This window comes from Acipenser ruthenus, chromosome 18 (genome assembly GCF_902713425.1).
Source record: "Acipenser ruthenus chromosome 18, fAciRut3.2 maternal haplotype, whole genome shotgun sequence".
In the NCBI taxonomy this organism is placed as follows: domain Eukaryota; kingdom Metazoa; phylum Chordata; class Actinopteri; order Acipenseriformes; family Acipenseridae; genus Acipenser; species Acipenser ruthenus.
In genome coordinates this window covers 10,047,487-10,069,765 of record NC_081206.1, presented here as the reverse complement: position 1 = coordinate 10,069,765, position 22,279 = coordinate 10,047,487, and the positions used below count along the sequence as shown (strand labels likewise).

General features: G+C 47.9%; 1 protein-coding gene across 1 annotated transcript; it reads right to left on the bottom strand.

Moving 5' to 3' along the window:
• Positions 1 to 1,828: 1,828 nt before the first annotated feature.
• Positions 1,829 to 22,181, bottom strand: LOC117422257 (NFX1-type zinc finger-containing protein 1-like; the record flags this gene model as incomplete). The annotated part of the gene is made up of 12 exons (XM_058992166.1): positions 1,829 to 5,058; positions 5,538 to 5,633; positions 6,130 to 6,240; positions 7,859 to 8,159; positions 8,355 to 8,494; positions 9,176 to 9,414; positions 10,179 to 10,302; positions 10,896 to 11,039; positions 12,426 to 12,574; positions 13,016 to 13,147; positions 15,469 to 15,707; positions 20,764 to 22,181. Coding segments are annotated over 12 exons (5,544 nt in total), but the record flags the coding sequence as incomplete, so codon positions are not given.
• Positions 22,182 to 22,279: the final 98 nt, after the last annotated feature.

Here is a 22,279-nt window from a genome sequence, read left to right as displayed (position 1 = left end):
CAGCAAGCCTTTGACTTCAGTAGTGCTCTCAGAATCATGTCTAACCTCCCAGTACATCTGGTACACCAGGGTGTAACCATTAATCTGCCCTCCCCCATAGTGTAAACAGCCCATTTGTTCAGCATGGTACTTCTTACATCCACTGGGGCCAGTGTTGCAGGGGGACAGATTATAGGTTGCACTCTGGTGTAGCAGCTGAATTTAGAGAGTAGACATGTTTTAGTGCCATGTTTTTGGAGACCGCAGGGTGCCAAGTTTAAACACTTCCTGTTTTTCTTTATAATACATCCTGCTTAGATGTACTTGGAGATTAGACATGATTCTGAGAGCTCTATGTTTGACTGAATAAGAAAATGATACTAAGGAAAAGGAATACTTTGGTTACTGATATTTCACCTCCACATCAAGTTGCTCTATAAATAAACGTTCAGTAAAGAATTTTTTTTACTTTTATTTTTATTGAAATTGTTACATTTCTCTCCACATACAGTAGTTAAGTGCACCGTAGAATATATCACTGTACTGTGCATGGGGAAACATATTCAATAATGTAAAAATTGACACATTGTTTGGTAAAAAAAAGAAAAGAAAAAAGAGTTTAAACTTGTACTGCTTTGGCTATAGATAAAGGCAGTTGGTTTAATAAATGACTATTTTCAGGTACAAATTACATCTATGTTGTCTATAACCTTAGATTGCACAGTTTTGTACAGCAACACAATTCAGCATGTGTACTGTTTGAATCAATAGTGCTATATCCATAAATATGTATCTAAAATAAATTAAAATATTGTGCTCGCTGAGGTGAAGCCATATCATTTTCAAGGGCTGCAGGCATTCCAATACCACACTACAGTACTCCAGAAACACTAACACTATAAACCCTATTAGGAGCCTGCTTATCTAGAGAGCAGCATCTCAGAATGTTACCTACAGATCTTAATACCATTGAGCTCTTCTTCCATTGCATTACTGCTGAAGAGATTGAAATGTCATATGTTTTTAATGTCCCCCTTTATGTTTGCAATCGGTCTGAGTGGTTTTATTAAAATGACTCCCATGCTGTGCTTGTGCTATTAAGCCTGTGGTGCTTTCACGATTAGCTCAGCAGCTGCTCCTCAGTTCTCCTTGCCTGCTATAGATGCATGCCACAGAGCCAGTGCCATCTAGTGATCTGACTCTGGCTCAAGTTTCATTTTGTTTTGCTGGCAGCACACTGCAGTGCTCTAGATGTGCTGGCTATTAACTTCTGTTAAGAACAATTAATAACAATTTGCACTAGCCTATGTTACACATGTCTATGGCAGGCAATTAGAACTGAAAAGCAGCTCCTAAACTGATAGTCAAAGTCAACTAAATATGTAAGTAACTGCAGACATCACACAGATGTAAGGGCACAGCAATTTGAAGCAGTATATTCTTTAATATTGAATGCATGATCTGCTCATTATCCTGTTAGGTGTGTTTTGTGTGATTCTGTATTGTTGTCTACACATCATTATTTGCTAACATGCTTGAATCAGACTAGCAATGAGGAAACCAGCAGGATTGCTATTTAAAGAGCAGTGATATTTCAATCCACTGCTGCATAGATCATTGAAATTGAGCCCTAATATTAATCTCACAGTTCAGGCACTGACAATGAGAAATCGATTGATATCCATATTACACTTGTAAAAACCACTGCACATGTGTACAGTATTTTAGAATTTTCAGACAGGGGCCATCTGATTGGCTTTCTGTAGATAAGAAGTAGGCAAGGCAGCCCAACAGTGTGATCCGATTGGAGGAAAGTGTCATTGGTTATTAACTGAAACACACAAGTTCATTCACAAATAAAAAGTTCTGTTTAATTTCAAATGAAAGCACAATCATTATTATCTAAAATCGTGTGTTTAAATAATGCAATTATTGTATCTTCTTTTGACAAATACGCACAAGTTAAAACAAGAAAGTAATCTTTCTATAAATATATTAAAATGAGTTTGTATAAATGTTCTTGTTATTTCTTCATTAGTGGTTGGGCCGAGAGATCTAATATAACCAGTATCATTTATTTTTATTGAAGGACACACTGCTTACAGAAATATTCCACTAAATCTTACCTAATATCAATTACCATCAATTGTTAGATCTCAAGTGTTTCTACATAAAGCCACATTATGATAAACTTACTTTACTATAGTTTACGTGCTTTACCAGACCTCTGTGGGGTTTACAATGCTTACCCTGCTTATATTATATTATATAATATTAAATTATATTATATTATATTATAGACTATGTATTTGAAGGCTTTCATGAAGAAGTTTTTGTTGACTTCTTGCTTTTTAATAATAAAGTGTTCTCAATGAATCACTTATATCAGAGTGTTTGTTATTTTTTTCATCCATAACTATTAAACACTCAGTAGTACTGACTATACAAACAGAAACTAAAATGCAAAAGCTTTTGTTACTGAATTATAATTCCTTTCAGTATTTCATTTTTTTTAGTAATTGCAGAAAATTACAGAAAATGCGGTTCTTCCTGTTAGGTCAGATCTAGTGGAATTATTTCTCTAGCTCTGTACTTTAATATTTGTATTATGTCCCTGAGCTACACATCCTAGGCGAATCCCAAGCCTCCGAAGTTCAGGAGGTTGTTGGCTTCAGACCAGGCTGCATGTTGTGCCCCGTCCATTTCTGATGCCACCTGATTTCCGCTGACCAGCGTATGGTTGGTACCTCCTATGGCTTCATTGCATTCTGGGCAGTGCCGTCTCTCCGTGGCACCTCCACAGTCTCCTATGGCATACACATGATTGTTGGGGCATTTGTACCAGTGCCCCTTCGGGAAGTTCATTGCTTTGACGATCATCACTCTTTCGGCTTCTGAAATTCCCAGCCCATTGCGAGGCAGTGCAGACTCTAGCTCCTTCAGCTTCTCCCCGACCCGCTGCTCATCCTGCTCTGTGAATCTCTCTGTGCCCTCCAGGACGCCCCTGAGTCCTGCCAGCTCTGACCTCACCTCGGGGCCCAGCCGCCTGGAGGATGCTTGCTTGCACCGCATGTTGAAATCGGCCAGGAAGGTCAACCGCTGGATCTCGCTCTTAAGATCAGACAGCTGCTGCTCAGAGAACCTCAGGTGAGGCCGGTCAAGCCACTCCAGGACTTCCCCTACCCGAACCCTGAAGCGCCTGCATGCCTCCTCCTCCATGTCTCTCTCACCCCCTATCAGCTTTGCCAGGCGCTCATAGAAGACCATCTTGTTCTCAAGGATCCCTAATGCCCCGAGTGAGAGCCCAGAGTGCTCCAGCCCTGACTTCAGGCTCTCGTTCTCCTTGGGCAGGTGGAGGTGGATGGCCACCTTCTCCTTCAACTGCCGTTTAAGCATCTTCTGCTTCTTTTCAATCTCCAGAGGGGAGCCCAAGATCTGGGCTTTCACCTTCTCGATCTCTTCCAGGCTGCGGTTGATGGAGGTCCCGTATCGCTGGTTTTTGCGGATGGGCGTCCGGCACTTGGGGCAGACCTTGAGCTTGATCACCGCATCTTCATCCTCGTTGCCCCCCAGGCTCATGTAGTGGTCCATGGCCGTGACCTCCAGCAGGTGCCCGCATTCCTCCAGCTGCACATAGCGGGCATCTGGCTCGTCTTCTGTGCCAAAGAAGATCTCAGTGACTTCCTCTTGGTGGCAGACGCGACACCTAGACGGACAAGGCTCGCCACACAATCCGATGCAGGCGTGCCCGCACTTCAAGGGCTTGTCGCAGGGCTGGTTGCATGGAGGTCTGTCGCAGGGCTCGTGGCACAGCTTCCCACAGCGCAGGTGGCGACAGCGCCACTCACAGGGCTCCACGCAGGGTGGGCAGAGCTCGCCGCAGGTTTTCTTGCAGGCGCTGTGCATGCAGCGGTTCTGGCATGGCAGGCTGCAAGGCGGGCACTCACTGGTGCAAGGCTCCTTGCACTCGTGGGAGCAGATGAGCGAACGTCCGCAGGCCTGGCGGCAGCCCTTGTGGAAGCGACCCTGGCTGCAGCTGTGGCAGGTGCCGGGGCAGGGGTGACTGCACAGGAGCCGAGTGTCACACTTCAACTTGCACGCCGGCTGTTGTTCACCCAAGCCTGATGCCTTGTTCTTATAGTGGCACTCCTCCTCTTGCACATGCCCACACTGTAAAGTCATCCTGACCCGAACTGGGCAGCGATCTGTACAGGCCTCTCCGCAGACATTGCCACATGGATGCCCACAGCCCAGTGTTTTCAGGCATGGCTCCTTGCAGATGAAATCCAGGGGGTCTACGTGGCAGGGAACCATCTGCTTGTGCCCACAATAGGGGACCTCTTTCTCCACCAGCACCTTGCAGTCCTGGCACTTCTTGAAGCAGAGCCCCGGGCAACGGTGGCCCTGATTGCACAGCACTTTCTGGCAGGGCTTCTGGCACTGGAAGGCCTTGTGGTCGGCGTCGTAGGGGTGACAGGCTCGGGTGCAGACGTGGCCACAGCCCAAGCGGAACTCGCAGGGCCGGCTGCAGCCTCCTTCAGGGGCCTGCTGGAAGTCCTGGGCTTGGGAGACCAAGGCCCGTGTGTTCGGGTGGTTCTGACAGCTCAACATCAAGGCACGTCCCACCTGGCCCTTCTCCCTTAAAGTGTGCAGAATGTTGCTCCACAGCTGGACTTTCCCAAACAAAGCCATGTTGCCTATGCAGTAGAGGCCCTTCTTGGCACGGGACAGAGCTACACAGACCCGGTTGGCGATCTGAAGGAAGCCCACTTTGCCGTAGCTGTTGCTGCGGACCAGGGAGAGCAGGATAATGTCGTTCTCCTCGCCTTGGTACTTATCGACTACGTGTACCTTCACCCCCTGGAACTGCTTCTGGGGCAGGAGCTTGCGCAGGCAGTACAGCTGCCCAGTGTAGGTGGTGAGGATGGTGATCTGGGAGGGTTTGTAGCCCTGGCAGATGAGGTAGAGGCACAGGGCCACCACAAACTGGGCCTCGTGTTTGTTCTGGTGGCTTCGACCATCCTGGATCTCCTGTTCAAGGACGTCATGCTCAACAAAGAAGAGGTTGGATGAAACCCCCTGTAGAATAAAATCATAAAACAATCAGTAATCCTCACCTCATGGTGGACAGGAACACACACTGATTTGACCCTGGGGTCGTGGTAGCTTCTGTGTGCATGCTAATAACAGTTTCAACTTCTGAAAATAACTCTGATTACCCCAAAATATAGCAATATAGTTTCACTATTTGTTTGTTAATTTAAAACAAATAATTAATTACAAATAATTAGACCAGAAATCCTCCTCAATCACTTGGCACTAGGTGAGAAATTCCCACCATTCTTAAATTTGAGTTTGTTTCAGGAACCAGATGTCAGGATTAAGGTGTGCGCTCTCTCGCTGGTAGAGCAATAGTATTGTTCACGAGAAACACATTCTCCACCAATTTTTTTAAGATCCACTGAATATAGCAGAATGAGGCGACTCGGAACTCAGTTGTCAATAAAATCTGCATCTCTTGTTAAGAAGGATTTCAAACCAGTTAATATGTGACTCACCTTGATGTTCTCATACTCCAGGACAGAGGGGTGGTTCTCCAGCTCGGAGTAGATGTGGGGTGTCAGGAGACAGGCGATCTCGGGGCGCATGCGGTGCTGAGGGAGAACAGCGTCAGGTCACCATTATAAACATTTCCCATAGTAAAAGCACAGCAAACTGTAATAAAGCACAGTGAAAGTGTGGTACAGCACAGGCAAGCACTGTAAAGCACAGAGAGGTATGGTAAAGCATATTAAAAAACATTGCAAGCCATGGTAAACCTTGGCAAATGCATAGTATAACCATGGTATATTTTTACCATGGTAAACTTTTAAAAGGTGAACAGTAATGCTAATAACAACTGATGTGCACAAATATACATACTGCCACTGTCCAACATCGGTCAATTCACCAAGCCAAGCAAACGTGCATGGCAGGCTCCCTCACTCCTCCACCAGCAAGATACTCACAATCAATTCAAATGCAGAAAATAGCTTCCGAATAGATGGTGTTGTTTTTTTTTTGCTTTAGCATAAGCTTCAAAAGAAAGATGTCTTTTTATTTTCACCTTTTCGCTGGTATTTTAAGCAGGAAGGACTTGCTCGGACTCACCTGGTAGTTGAGCCTGACGTAGGGGAAGTCCACATTGACCAGCCTCTCAAACAGGGACACTTCCAGGTTAAAGTTCTTGGCCAGCTCGTAGACTGTGGCGCTGGGACGGAGCTTCATAAAATCAAAAATTTATCAGATTATAATCCACTGCAATGTGAAAGGTCTACAAGAGGCTAGGAGTCTATGTAAAAATGTATCAGATTATAATCCATTGCAAGGTCTATAAAAGGCTAGAAGTTTATGGTAAAAGTTTGGACGAAATGAGCATTCAAGGCAAGTTATAATGTTCTCTCATGTTTCTGTGTAGACCCCTGTTTACCAGGCTTACTAACTACTCCAGCAAACTGGGCTGCTTCCGAGGTGCGGTAGGGAAGCATATAGGTGTTGCACAGGCTTCAGAGTACAATGTTTAAGCTTCGGGCTTCAGTGCACACCGCAACACTAATATGTTTCCCCACTTGAGAAAATCAGATGAAACAGCTAGTAAGCATGGCAAATGCTGATTTAATCGTTAGGGGAAACTATGCATAATATACAAAACCGAATTATAATCCGGTAAGAAATACATTTCTTAGAAGATAAATAATCCCTTTAAAGCAAAAGTCAGAGGATCTTAGAACCAAATCTGTGTACCAAATCAATTCTTTTGATGAGGAATTAGCTCAATAAAAACTACTGCAATTTGCTGCTACAGGTTCTGTTAAATCGTCTAACGATTTCCCATTTTATTATAGAGTTATGTGAATAACAATGGGATAAACATCCGTACCCAAATTCAGAGTAAACAAACCCACATCTCCGGCTACTGCAGCTGTGAATCTCCAGCATTGATTTCCCTGCTGATGCACTGCATTGCATCCAGAAGGCACTCTGTTGTAATTGTATTCATTTGCTGTAATCAATGCGCTGCGTTTGTGTGCCTATCTGCTTTATACGAGGCTGTGCATTTTCTTAGAAACGTATTTCAATAAATTAACCAGGAACGATGCCTCCCATTCATCCCAGTCATCTATTCAGAGCTTACCAGGAGTAGCAGAACATATCTTCTGCACTGCATATCATCTACTGCAATTACTGGACTGGTCAGTGTGTGTGTGTGTGTGTGTGTCTGGATATCAACATAGGTGTGGATGGGAGTCATTGTGTGTCAGTGTCTCAATGTGTGTTTCAGTGTCTCACAGTACATTTCAGTGTGTCAGTGTCTCAGTGTGTGTGAGTGTATTTCAGTGTGTGTCAGTGTGTCTCAGTGTATCTGAGTGTGTCTCAGCGTATCTCAGTGTATCTCAGTGTGTCTCAGTGTGTCTCAGCCTCAGTCATCTCAGTGCATCTCACCTGCTGGTGGTCTCCTATGAGTATGAGGTGCTGGCAGGCTCTGCTCAGGGTGGTGATGGTGTGTGTCAGTGCATCTCAGTGTATCTCAGTGTATCTCAGCCTATCTCAGTGCATATCACTGTGTGTCAGTGCATCTCACCTGCTGGTGATCTCCTATGAGTATGAGGTGCTGGCAGGCTCTGCTCAGGGTGGTGACGGTGTGTGTCAGTGTATCTCAGTGTATCTCAGCCTATCTCAGTGCATATCACTGTGTGTCAGTGCATCTCACCTGCTGGTGGTCTCCTATGAGTATGAGGTGCTGGCAGGCTCTGCTCAGGGTGGTGATGGTATATCTCAGTGTATCTCAGTGTATCTCAGCGTATCTCAGTGCATATCACTGTGTGTCAGTGCATCTCACCTGCTGGTGGTCTCCTATGAGTATGAGGTGCTGGCAGGCTCTGCTCAGGGTGGTGATGGTGTGTGCCTCCAGCACCTCGGCTGCCTCCTCCACGATGACGAGGCGTGGCCGCACCTCCTGCAGCACACGGCGGAACTTGGCAGCCCCGGTGGTTGTCATGCCGATGACGCGGGCCTCCTTGAGGATGCACAGGTCCTCCCGAAGCCGGATCTCTGCCAGCCGATCCGCTGCGTTCTGATAGGCCTGCTCCGACTGCAGGGCCTTGCGGCGCATCTCAATCTGGTACCGCAGGAGCCACAGCCTGCCGGGGACAGAACAGCACACAGTCTGGCACAGGGCGAGTCTTACAAGCGTGAACACTGAGAAAGGAGGCTACTGTCTTAATGGTGGGAATGGAGGGCACACAAGATAAGCATGTGAAGAGCATGGTGAAATGCAGGAGCAGATATACACTGAGCTCTCTGAGCTCCCCCTATAGCACCCCCCGCAGTCTGACCTGTACAGTCTCCAGCGGTCACTCAGCTCCAGTCTCCAGATGTCCCGAGTGTCCTTCTCCTCCTCCTCGCTCATCACTGAGCTTTTCTCCAGCTCCTTCTTCACACGCTTCTTCATCTTCTGCTTCTGCTTTTTCTGCATCTGTGAATCCATCACAAGACAAACCCATGTGAGGGGGGTACAGACACAATACCCCAGAAAATACACTGCCCAGACTCCTTTCCATCTCCTCTCTCTCCCCTCACTTTCTCCCCCCACATCCTATGCCTCCACTGTTTCTCTCCTCTGTCTGTACAGCCTAACCCTCCTCTCCCTGCCTCCCTCTTCTCTCTCTCCCTTTCTCTCTCTCTCTCTCTCTCTCTCTCTCTCTCTCTCTCTCCCTCTCTCTCTCCTCAGTACCTCCCAGTCATCCTCACCCTGCCTGTCTCCTCTCCCTCTCCCTTTCTCTCTCCTCAGTTCCTCCCAGTCCTCCTCTACATGCCTCTCACTCTCCGTCCCTCTCAAGTTCCTTTCCCTGCCTCTCCCCTCTCCCTCTCCATCTCAAGCTCAAGTTCCTTTCCCTGCCTCTCCCCTCCCCCTCTCCCTCTCAAGCTCCTTTCCCTGCCTCTCCCCTCCCCCTCTCCCTCTCAAGCTCCTTTCCCTGCCTCTCCCCTCCCCCTCTCCCTCTCAAGCTCCTTTCCCTGCCTCTCCCCTCTCCCTCTCCCTCTCAAGCTCAAGCTCAAACTCCTTTCCCTGCCTCTCCCCTCTCCCTTTCCCTCTCAAGCTCCAGCTCCTTTCCCTGCCTCTTCCCTCTCCCCTCTCCCCTCGCCTCCCCCGCAGTACCTGCCAGCCCTCCTCGCTCTGTCCAGCTCTCTCTTCCTTGCTGTTGATACTCATAGCGAGCAGTAGCCCCTCAAGGTCCCTGACGGCTCTGTCCGCCTTCCTCTTCCTGAAGTCGTGACCCCGAGGCTCCACCCCCTCAATAACACGCTCAGCCTCCATCAGAGCCGCCTCCTCCTCCACCTCCACCAGTTCCTCCTCCTCTTCCTCGTCCTCCTCTTCTTCAGCCTCGTTCTCCCACTCTGAGAGAGAGACAGCGAGAGAGAGGGAGAGGGTTTACTTATACCTTTTTCAATGCAGAGCCCGAAACTGAGGTGACACGCTATGACAATGTTGCCATGTAGATGATGCGGTATTAAGAGGCTCTGTATTTTAATTGAGAATAGCGGATCCAGAGGTATATAACTGAAATGCAATGACGGGCTGATTGCACAAAGAGGAGAAGAATGCTTCTCAGAGAGCAGCGATCTGGATCTGATGAGCAAGATATTGGGCCTTAGACGACATTTGTTAAAAAAGGTAACGTTATCGATTTCTCATGCTTGCTCATGCAGGCAATATGAAATGTTGAGGAGTAATCCTTGTCAGCATCCCAAGGATGTGCTTTTCTCTCCTCCCACTCACCACACCATTGGTGTTCGTCTTCCATGAGTGTACTGACCGATGCAAAGTAATGCAGAAAATCATTAGCCCGGCCGCACTGTGTTGTGAGCCAGAGTTTCACGGTTTGGTTCTCGACAAGTAGCCAGTGGAAAACCACCCGCACAGTGAAAATACTGCAGACATTTCAAACGTCAGATGGATTTTGAACCAGTGGACGCACATACAGAGGGTTTTGCTTTCTTTAATCATAAATAACAATCATATGAACTGCTTTGCCTGTGCTTTTTATTGAGTTGTATACTGGACTGAGCAAGTTTGTGCTGCTAGTTTTCATACCAACTGACTGAATATTCCTCAGTAGTTTGTCAGGGATTCAGAATTGGGGCTTCTGTCTTTTGCATACCTGCATTTCCTCCCCTTGCCTGTAGGGGGACTCCTCCTCTCCTCTGGAATTCTGAATTCCCCAGTCCCAGCCACTCTAGAATCAGGGATTGCTTCTGTCCGTACATCAGGAAGCCATCTGAAAACTGCAGACAGACAGATGACAGCAAGGTAAACGTCAAACGTCTTTCCAAATAATTGGAAACATATGGGCTTGTATTTTATTCAATACTGTATTACTACTAACTGAATGACTGCAGAAGTTTAAGCCAAAATGTTTATTGATTTTAAAATATGTTAGGATAGAAAAGTCAGCAGCAAAGAGGGTCCGATGTTGCAGATGGATGATGAAACAGACAGACAGGCACACACACACATAGATACGCAGATACGTTGACAGACACATATACACACGCACTTGCTTATAGTGTTTATGCCAAATGCAGACTTCCTACTCTAAACTCTTAGAGGGACATGGATCGCCACAATAATGAAAGCTGGGGTTTAAATACTCCTGTGTTAGTGATGCTATTTTAAAACAAACATTTTCAAAATATAGAAAGGTTTCGAGATAAGCCACAGCTGGATCTTTTAAAGGGAATTGTATTTGCATTTAGGGCTGATCCCAGGATAACCTGGATTGGTGGTCAATGCAATCCAGGGTGATTCTCCAGTGCTGTAATATGCTCTTTGGGTTCCAGTGACACCGACACACAGGCAGGCAGGCTCCCACACTCACAGGCTGATGGCAGAGGCCGCTCCAGTGTTCCTCGTGGATGAAGCGCTCCAGGTACTGCTCGTGCAGGACCCCTCGCAGCGTGCACTCCAAGTGCCCCGCTTCCTCTTCAATGCGTTGCCCTGCCTGGGCCAGCTCACTCGTTATCTGAGGGTGAGAGAGGGAGAGAGTGAGGGGAAAGAGAGGGAGAGAGACGTTGCAGAGAGAGAGAGAGTGAGAGAGAGAGTGAGGGGAAAGAGAGGGAGAGACGGGGGGGAGAGAGAGAGAGAGAGAGAGAGAGAGAGAGAGAGTGAGTGAGAGTGAAAGGGACAGAGATGGTGAGAGGGAGAGAGACGGGGAGAGAGGGAGACCGGGAGAGAGGGAGTGAGAGAGGGGGAGAGATGGAGAAGGTAGGAGAGTGAGAAGGAGAGGATGGTAGAGTAAGAGGGGGGAGAAGAGAGGGGGTGTGGCAGGGTGGGGTGTGTGTGCGGGTGGCAGGGTGGGGTGTGTGTGTTACTTTTGGTAATGCTTCATGTGGGTGACAGGGTGGGGTGTGTGTGGGGGTGGCAGGGTGGGGTGTGTGTGTTACTCTTGGTAATGCTTCATGTGGGTGACAGGGTGGGGTGTGTGTGGGGGTGGCAGGGTGGAGTGTGTGTGTGGGTGGCAGGGTGGGGTGTGTGTGCGGGTGGCAGGGTGGGGTGTGTGTGTTACTCTTGGTAATGCTTCATGTGGGTGACAGGGTGGGGTGTGTGTGGGGGTGGCAGGGTGGGGTGTGTGTGTTACTCTTGGTAATGCTTCATGTGGGTGACAGGGTGGGGTGTGTGTGGGGGTGGCAGGGTGGAGTGTGTGTGCGGGTGGCAGGGTGGGGTGTGTGTGTTACTCTTGGTAATGCTTCATGTGGGTGACAGGGTGGGGTGTGTGTGTGGGTGGCAGGGTGGGGTGTGTGTGCGGGTGGCAGGGTGGGGTGTGTGTGTTACTCTTGGTAATGCTTCATGTGGGTGACAGGGTGGGGTGTGTGTGGGGGTGGCAGGGTGGGGTGTGTGTGTTACTCTGGGTAATGCTTCATGTGGGTGACAGGGTGGGGTGTGTGTGGGGGTGGCAGGGTGGGGTGTGTGTGCGGGTGTCAGGGTGGGGTGTGTGTGTTACTCTTGGTAATGCTTCATGTGGGTGACAGGGTGGGGTGTGTGTGGGGGTGGCAGGGTGGGGTGTGTGTGTTACTCTGGGTAATGCTTCGTGTGGGTGGCAGGGTGGGGTGTGTATGTATGATTAGTAGGGTGGGGTGTGTGTGGGGGTGGCAGGGTGGGGTGTGTGTTACTTTGGGTAATGCTTCGTGTGGGTGACTGGGTGGGGTGTGTGTGGGGGGTGGCAGGGTGGGGTGTGTATGTATGATTGGCAGGGTGGGGTGTGTGTGGGGGTGGCAGGGTGGGTTGTGTGGTACTCTTGGTAATGCTCTGTGTGGGGGGCAGGGTGGGGTGTGTGTGGGGGTGGCAGGGTGGGGTGTGTGTGGGGTGCAGGGTGGGGTGTGTGTGGGTGCAGGGTGGGGTGTGTGCTCACCTCGTAGTAGGCTCGGCGGAGGTGGTTCGGAAGGTTCTTGCGGAAGTTATTGCCCCCCCTCAGCTCTCTCAGAGTGAAGCGTTTGAGGATCTCACTGTTGCTGCGACCGCCCACTCGCACAATCCCAGAGTCCAGGAAAGTGTGGATACCTGAGGCACGGAAACAAAACCACAAAAACAACATTAACGACAGCGATTATCACCGTTATCATTGTCATTCCCTTTAACATGTTTTTTTTGTGGGCAGGCATTAAATGAAACCGAAGAAAACCTTTTCAAAATGTGTTAATTTCACACAGAAGAAAAACTGCCTTTCTCACCATTGTCCTAATCTGTACAACTGTGTACCAATCAGTGGCAATCTGACTCAATTATCTACCGGGGTTGTATAATGGGATATGTGTTTGTTTGTTGAGTTTAATCAGAGGGACTAAAATCCCCAGACCTGTATTTATGGCACTTGGAAACAAAACATACAGTAACCAAAGTTCAATAACCAATGCAATATGCTCTAACCAGAACATTGGTTTGAATTGTGCTGGTATTACATCTTCACCGCACTGACTGCTATTGACCACCAGAGGCACTTACCCTCCAGGAACTGGTCAAGAGCGTGGTTGGTGTAGCAGACTACCAGCACTGGAACCCTGGCAAGACCAGGCTGCCACACACTCTCATTCATCAAGAGGGCCTGGGCAATCTTCAACCCCACGTACGTCTTTCCTGTCGGAACAACAAGGCACAGAACATTCTCCAATCAGCGATTATATTCCAGCCCGCAGGACAGTGCAACGTTCCACATACAACTGCCTTTAAAGTTAAATACATTTTAGTTAAATGCTTTCAGATGGCATTGCACTTTCCTGGTCACTTCCCCTGGACAGTGACATTATCCCCACCCTTCAGGGCCTCCTTTCATGTTGGTAACCAACCAGCTGCTTCCCCTAATAACTGAGTACATCAGTGTGCATTTCTGTGCCTCACTGCCAGTGTGTGTGCACAGTTTGTGTTTTTGTGTCTGGGTCAGTATATATTTATATTTATTTTGCCAATAAAAGATAATTAGAAGATTAGTTAAACTGGTAAGGTTGAAAAATAAATAAGATACTTAAGGAAAAAGTGTGTGTCAGTGTGTGTATCTGTGTGTGTATATGTGTGTGTGTCAGTGTGTGTATCTGTGTATGTATATGTGTGTCAGTGTATATATGTGTGTGTGTGTGTGTCAGTGTTTATATGTGTGTCTGTGTGTCAGTGTTTGTATCTCTGTGTGTATGTGTGTGTGTGTGTCAGTGTGTGTGTGTGTGTGTGTATATGTGTGTGTGTCAGTGTGTGTATCTGTGTATGTATATGTGTGTCAGTGTATATATGTGTGTGTGTGTGTCAGTGTTTATATGTGTGTCTGTGTGTCAGTGTTTGTATCTCTGTGTGTATGTGTGTGTGTGTGTCAGTGTGTGTGTGTGTGTGTGTATGTGTGTGTCAGTGTGTGTATGTGTGTCTGTGTGTGTGTCAGTGTGTGTGTGTGTATGTGTGTGTGTGTCAGTGTGTGTATATATGTGCGTGTCAGTGTTTGTATCTCTGTGTGTATGTGTGTGTGTGTGTGTCAGTGTGTGTGTGTGTGTGTGTGTGTGTGTCAGTGTGTGTATGTGTGTCTGTGTGTGTGTGTCAGTGTGTGTGTGTGTATGTGTGTGTGTCAGTGTGTGTATATATGTGTGTGTATCAGTGTGTGTGTATGTGTGTGTGTGGGTGTGTGGGTGTCAGTGTTTATATGTGTGTCTGTGTACGTCAGTGTTTGTATCTCTGTGTGTATGTGTGTGTGTGTCAGTGTGTGTGTATGTGTCTGTCAGTGTGTGTGTATGTGTGTCAGTGTTTATATGTGTGTCTGTTTGTGTCAGTGTGTGTATATATGTGTGTGTGTCAGTGTGTGTATCTGTGTGTGTATATGTGTGTGTGTGTCAGTGTGTGTATCTGTGTGTGTGTGTCAGTGTGTGTATCTGTGTGTGTGTGTCAGTGTGTGTATCTGTGTGTGTGTGTCAGTGTGTGTATCTGTGTGTGTATATGTGTGTGTGTGTCAGTGTGTGTATCTGTGTGTGTGTGTCAGTGTGTGTATCTGTGTGTGTGTCAGTGTGTGTGTGTCAGTGTGTGTAGATATGTGTGTGTGTCAGTGTGTGTGTCAGTGTTTATATGTGTGTCTGTGTCTGTCAGTGTGTGTATATATGTGTGTGTGTCAGTGTGTGTATCTGTGTGTGTGTCAGTGTGTGTGTGTGTCAGTGTGTGTGTGTGTCAATGTGCGTGTGTGTGTGTGTCAGTGTTTATATGTGTGTCTGTGTGTGTCAGTGTGTGTATATATGTGTGTCAGTGTGTGTATCTGTGTGTGTGTCAGTGTGTGTGTGTGTGTGTGTGTGTGTGTGTGTCAGTGTTTATATGTGTGTCTGTGTGTGTCAGTGTGTGTGTATATATGTGTGCGTGTCAGTGTGTAAATAGATGTGTGTGTGTGTCAGTGTGTGTAGATATGTGTGTGTGTCAGTGTGTGTGTCAGTGTTTATATGTGTGTCTGTGTCTGTCAGTGTGTGTATATATGTGTGTGTGTCAGTGTGTGTATCTGTGTGTGTGTCAGTGTGTGTGTGTGTCAGTGTGTGTGTGTGTCAATGTGCGTGTGTGTGTGTGTCAGTGTTTATATGTGTGTCTGTGTGTGTCAGTGTGTGTATATATGTGTGTCAGTGTGTGTATCTGTGTGTGTGTCAGTGTGTGTGTGTGTGTGTGTGTGTGTGTGTGTCAGTGTTTATATGTGTGTCTGTGTGTGTCAGTGTGTGTGTATATATGTGTGTGTGTCAGTGTGTAAATATATGTGTGTGTGTGTCAGTGTTATATGTGTGTCTGTGTGTGTCAGTGTGTGTATATATGTGTGTGTGTGTGTGTGATGTGTCAGTGTATGTGTGTGTATGTGTGTGTCAGTGTTTATATGTGTGTGTGTGTCAGTGTGTGTATATATGTGTGTGTCAGTGTGTGAAGTGTGTCAGTATGTGTGCTGGGTGGCCCTGTCTTACCCGTGCCGGGTGGGCCCTGGATGATAGCCAGCTCCTTGGTGAGTGCCAGCTTCAGGGCCCTCAGCTGAGACTCATCCAGACCCAGCTCCTCCATGCTGGGCCAGGCGTCGGGGTCCAGCACATTGCAGGGCACCTGCAGTCCGCCGGGGGGAACTGCAATGGAAGACAGGTCATAGGCACCAGGCCCAGCGCGCAGGTAGGCTGGCTCTGCCACGTTCTTCTGGCACTGCACAATGTACCTGCGGCAGGAGAGCAAATACAACCTCTAATAAACCATTTATAAAATACAACACCTAATAAACCATTTATAAAATACAACCCCTAATAAACCATTTATAAAACACAACACCTAATAAACCACTTATAAAATACAACCCCTAATAAAGCATTTATAAAATACAACCCCTAATAAACCATTTATAAAATACAACCCCTAATAAAGCATTTATAAAATACAACCCCTAATAAACCATTTATAAAATACAACACCTAATAAACCATTTATAAAACACAACACCTAATAAACCACTTATAAAATACAACACCTAATAAACCACTTATAAAATACAACCCCTAATAAAGCATTTATAAAATACAACACCTAATAAAGCACTTATAAAATACAACACCTAATAAACCACTTATAAAATACAACACCTAATAAACCACTTATAAAATACAACCCCTAATAAAGCATTTATAAAATACAACACCTAATAAACCACTTATAAAATACAACACCTAATAAACCATTTATAAAATACAACCCCTAATAAAGCATTTATAAAATACAACCCCTAATAAACCATTTATAAAATACAACACCTAATAAAGCATTTATAAAATACAACCCCTAATAAACCACTTATAAAAATGGATTTTATTTACGCATCAGAGTGACTTCAACAAGAGAATTCACGATAAATATTCAACAATTTTATACAAAAATAGTGTTTGTATCATCTACGTTTTGGACATTAGGGGTGTGTCACAAAGACGGCCGGAGTGGGTGGCGTCAGACCAGAAGCAGGAATTCACAGACACAGACAGTGGTTGTGATGAGCTGAGTGCAATGGCTGCACTCAGCGTTTATTAACAAATAAAAGGTTTGCAACAACAAAAACACAGGACACGGCACTACACGCCAAAATAAAAAGACAAACAAAACGGACTAGACAGTAAACAGACAGACAGACAAACGAAACACGGTGAGTGAGACAGTTCTTTCCTTATTATTATTATTATTATTATTATTATTATTATTATTATTTTTACCTCCTTCTCCACACTCGTTCTCCACTCACCGAACACCTAACCTCGACTGAATGAAAATGTGCATCTATATATACTGTTGTGCTGGGATTCAATTACTAATTAATTATTCACTTGAATCCCAGCACGTGAATTAATTCTGTGCAACCCCGTGCTCACATATTATATTTTAAATGCACGTGCGTGATGTGCAATCCCGTGCCTAAATACAAATATACAATTTAAACACACGTGAAACACAGACCTGTTTATATCCTGTGTACCAATCTATACACCAACATTAACATACGCACGCATACATACAACACAGAACACACAAATGCACACAGGGGCGGGGCACTTTGCCACATATACCCCCCCTTGTGCGCAGCACACATGGCCTCAACGGCCACCTCCCCCCTTAAAAACCCAGCAGTCCAGGACAAAGTCTCGGGCTGGGAAGGGAGGCTTCAGTGGGCCCATGGCTGGAAATGCTGTCAGCTCCCCTGCCGGTAGTGGCACGGCTGACAGCATGCTGGTCCCGTCCTGCAGCGAAAAAGCTGCGGGGGCAGGTGGTCCCCCGACCTCCCCCTTCTTCGTAGCCGGCAGCTCCCTCCTGTGGGGCTCCGGCCACAAGAACTCCTGCAGCGAAACTGCTGCTGGGGAAAGTGGTCTCCAGACCTCGTCCCCCTTCTTCGTGGCCGGCAGCTCACCTTTCTGGGGCTCCAGCCACCGTACTCCCTGCGGAGGTACGGGCAGCAGAGGCAGCTCCTGCTCCTCTGCTCCGGGCAGTGGCGGAGGCAGAGGCAGCTCCAGCTCCTCTGCTCCTGGCGGTGGTGGAGGCAGAGGCAGCTCCAGCTCCTCTGCTCCTGGCGGTGGTGGAGGCAGAGGCAGCTCCTGCTCCTCTGCTCCTGGAGGTGGTGGAGGCAGAGGCAGCTTGGGCACTGGCGAGCTGGCATAGGGGCATCCTGACCAGTCATGTCCCCCTTCCTCACATCGCCCGCACCAGCTCGGTGGCACCTCGGAGCAGTCCCTCCAGCGGTGATCCACCTCTCCGCACCAGGTGCACCAGGGGAACAGGTTCTCTGGCTCCTCTGGCCGCTGTTGCAGTTGTGGTTGGGGCGGTGGGAGCAGCAGTCTACCCCCCCCTGCTGGTCGTGGAGACTGAGGCGACCCCTGCTCCTCCCTCTCCTGATGGACAGGGCAGTGGGCCACGAAGTGCTCACCTCTGCAGATGGGGCATAGTTGGGGTAGCTGTCCGAGGGGGTACCAGGGGCAGTTGGTGCTGGAATGCCCAGGCTCAGCACAGCAGTAACACCCGGGCTGCTGTTCCTCCGGCTGGTGTTGTGGTTGCTGTTGCTGCTGCAGCTTTCCTTTCCCCCTTCTCTTCTTACTCCTCCTCCCCACCTTCCTCTCCTGGGCCGGTTCCTCCTCCTCCTCCCCTTGGAAGGGGCAGATCGCCACCGTGTGTCCGTAGACTCCACAGGCCATGCACCAGCCTTGGTCCTCGAGGCCCCCGAGGAGGTCCTCCAGGTCCCGGCAGCCGTCTCTCCAGCCTTCCATTTTCACTTTTTTTTTTTAAACCAGTCCTGTGGGTTTTTTTTTTTTTTTTTTTTTTCAACACAAAACCCCCTCTCCTGGTCTGACGCTTGGAGGCGCTGTTATCCCACGATGACACCACGTGTCACAAAGACGGCCGGAGTGGGTGGCGTCAGACCAGAAGCAGGAATTCACAGACACAGACAGTGGTTGTGATGAGCTGAGTGCAATGGCTGCACTCAGCGTTTATTAACAAATAAAAGGTTTGCAACAACAAAAACACAGGACACAGCACTACACACCAAAATAAAAAGACAAACAAAACGGACTAGACAGTAAACAGACAGACAGACAAACGAAACACGGTGAGTGAGACAGTTCTTTCCTTATTATTATTATTATTATTATTATTATTATTATTCTTTTTACCTCCTTCTCCACACTCGTTCTCCACTCACCGAACACCTAACCTCGACTGAATGAAAATGTGCATGTGGAAGGGTGGGGGAAATCACTGACACCGGAGACAGAAAGTTTGGTTTCCAAACACCCCTTGGGTGCACTATTTATTTCTCGCCACCAGGTGGCACTGAGACACCGTTGTTACCAACGATGGTAAAGGTGTCTCAGTGCTCACCTATGGCGCACACGCCATTGCAATAAATCATAAGAAACAGAAGGCAAAAGAAAACAAAAACAAATACACAAAATCTACAAAATAAAGTACTGCACTCAGCAGCAAAACAAACCCCAACCGTCGCTAGCCGCACGGCCCGGGACTCCGTCCTACACTCCCACTGTTCCCTCGCTACGCTATACACTTTGGGGTTCTGCCCATTTATTTTCCCCGCTACACTTATTCTTTCTGTGCGCGGCGTCTTTGTTTTTCTTTTCAAGTCGCGCGCGGCTCTCTTCCAGCCCCGCTCTGTCCGTCCGTAGGGTCTCTGCTGGCCCATTCATTAAAATCTGGCAGCCCTGAGGAAACAGTAGAGCATTATCTTATAGGGCCAACAATCACCCCAAGACCCGCCTCCCAGCCATTCAGAGAGAGGGAGAGTCCACACACACACTCTCCCACCTCCCCGTGTCACGGCCATGACTGACAGGCGGTTGTTGGACGACTGCTGCCCTCTTCCTGCAGCACTGTGAACACGCCAGCAGAGTCAGCACAGGTCTCCCCCTGTTACAGTGCATCTATATATACTGTTGTGCTGGGATTCAATTACTAATTAATTATTCACTTGAATCCCAGCACGTGAATTAATTCTGTGCAACCCCGTGCTCGCATATTATATTTTAAATGCACGTGCGTGATGTGCAATCCCGTGCCTAAATACAAATATACAATTTAAACACACGTGAAACACAGACCTGTTTATATCCCGTGTACCAATCTATACACCAACATTAACATACGCACGCATACATACACAAAACACACAAATGCACACAGGGGCGGGGCACTTTGCCACAGGGTGTTAAACATTTTAAAGTTTAAAGGAAATCGTCTAACTTCAGCAATTCAGCCATTAGGAGTCTTTTGAGAAGCAGACCCAGAGGTCAAGACGGAGGACATTTTTGTTGGAAGTTAGTAAGCCTGGCAAGTATCTTAGCAGAAACAACACCAGAGAATGAGACACACAACAGGAAATTACATTCCTCTGAAATATACTCTGAAAATACTCATTGCTTTCCCCACCTCATTTAACATTTTAAACTTCTTTTTCCACTGATCGGCTCTTTGTTACCTGACGCAATGCTGATAGAAAAATCACCTTCGAAATCCTCACAGTCGAACATTAAGGGTATCGTGCACAATGACTTCATTTTACCCCCTTCTGTAGCTGACCATTGTAAAACGCTGCGTCAGTAACAAGGACACCAGTGCAGCCAGCTCCCACTGAATAATTATTTATCCTGGTCTTGCCCTCTTTGTACCCTTAGATCTGTATGTTCTTTAGTGCTTAAACAATGTGAAAACATTGCACAGGTGTATCATTGATAAAGGTACTATATTGATTATAATAGGGATCCTTAATGAAACTGGTTTTCAAGCATTACTGTATACAAAATTATAGTTAAAAACACTCACTGCACTGTTCTGTATGCTGTATATTGTGCTACTTGTATGCCAAATCTCAATGCTGTCCAGGAACTGCCATGTTAACTATCTAATCTTCAGCCTTCATTAAATGTGGGGGAGATCACTTGCAAAGTGATACTATGAGAATCCCTGTGGATGCCCGTTACATTCTGACATTCGGGACATTTCAGCATGTTGATGATAAGCATTAAAACACCCACAGTAGTGCTATCAAACTGTTATGACTGTATATAGTGTGTATCTGGTATCTCTAGTATAGGAGTGTGTATCTGGTATCTCTAGTATAGGAGTGTGTATCTGGTATCTCTAGTATAGGAGTGTGTATCTGGTATCTGTAGTATAGGAGTGTGTATCTGGTGTCTCTAGGATAGGAGTGTGTATCTGGTATCTGGTATCTCTACCTCTGGAAGGGCAGGTCCTCTTCTTCTTCCTCTTGCAGACCCTCCAGCACGTGCCGATAGGCCTCAAAGTAGGCCGTGGTCTCCACCATGAGGAAGGCGTGCGAGGCCTGCACCTCGGCAAGGGCAGGGCGACTCTCCTGGGTGAAGGTGAGCAGCACAATCCCTTTTTTGAGCTCCGCTGGGTCTCTGTCCGCCACCGTGGCAAAAAGGAACGTCTCAAAGTTATCCCGGGACAAACAGACCAGAGAACCGTAAATAAGACGCTTCGAATTCTCCCAGCGGACGAACTTGAGGGGCCGGGTGTCAAAATGCACCTTGTAGGCCGTGCCCGAGTGGGTGCAGGTTGGGGTCAGCAAGCGGGTATCAAAATACACCCGGATATCATCAAAGCGCTTCTTCCGAAGGTTTCCTTCCGGTCCTTCTGCCGGAGAGAGGTAGGTCTGCAGGATCTCCCGGATTCCTTCCCGCAGTGGCCTGACGAAATCCTCTCTGAGCAGGCGGAAGTGTGTGTCCAGGTAGACTTGTGTGCTGGGGTAGCTGCGAGCGACGATGTTGGGCCTCAGAAAGGGCTTGTCGTTTAGATGGATCTCTTCCCATTTGGGGTAGATGGGCATGGTCTTGTAGCCTGCTTCCCCAGCAGGTGCATCTTCCTCAGGTCCCAGGAAAGTGTAGGTGTCGGTGCGCAGGGTCCCCTCTCTCCGCTTCTCCTGTAGGTGGGTCACAAGCTCATTGATCTTCTCCAGGTCCTGTTGGGTCTGATCTGTGATGGCCACTCCCAAAGCTCGAAGTGCATTGACTGCAGGCTGCAAGATCGTCACTAGCATGGATACCACCTGGATAGAGCTGGCTGGGAAGATGCTGACCAGGTCCGATAAGAGTGTGATGATGTTGTCCAGGTGTTCAGGGTATTGGTGTCTCCGAGCCGGGACAGGATCCATCATCATGCCCATAATGTATTGAGGTAGGACCGTCTTGAGGAACCCAGAATCCTTCAGAGCCCTCACCAGGTGCTGCACGATCTGCCTGTCGAGACGGGACCCCACTGCCTTGCTGAGAACCTTGCAGAGCAGCTGGACCATATTCTGCCTCATCTCTGGCTCCTCTAGGAGCTCCCGTAACCTCGCGCTGGAGGACAGAGTGATGGCCACTTCTGAGGGCTCCTTCCCAGCCAGTTCTTCCAGTTCGCGGTACCCCAGTTTCCAGACGCGCGGGGCTCCTTCACCACCAGCAGCACCGCCTCCTCTAGGACCCTCCCGCCCTCCAGCCTGGGCCCTGCCTCCTCTCCCTCTCCTCCAGGCTCCGTCTTCATTCCTCCCCTCAAACCCGCCTCCCGCACCTGGGTTTCTTCCTTCAGCGTTCCCCCTGTTTCCTCGGTTCCCTCGGTTTCCTCCCCCCCTGCCCTGGTGCTCAGGCTGCGGACCCCCTCCTCCTCCTCCTCCGCCTCCTCTTCCTCCTCCTCCTCCTCCGCCTCCTCCTCCGCCTCCTCCTCTTCCTCCTCTTCCTCCTCCTCCTCCTC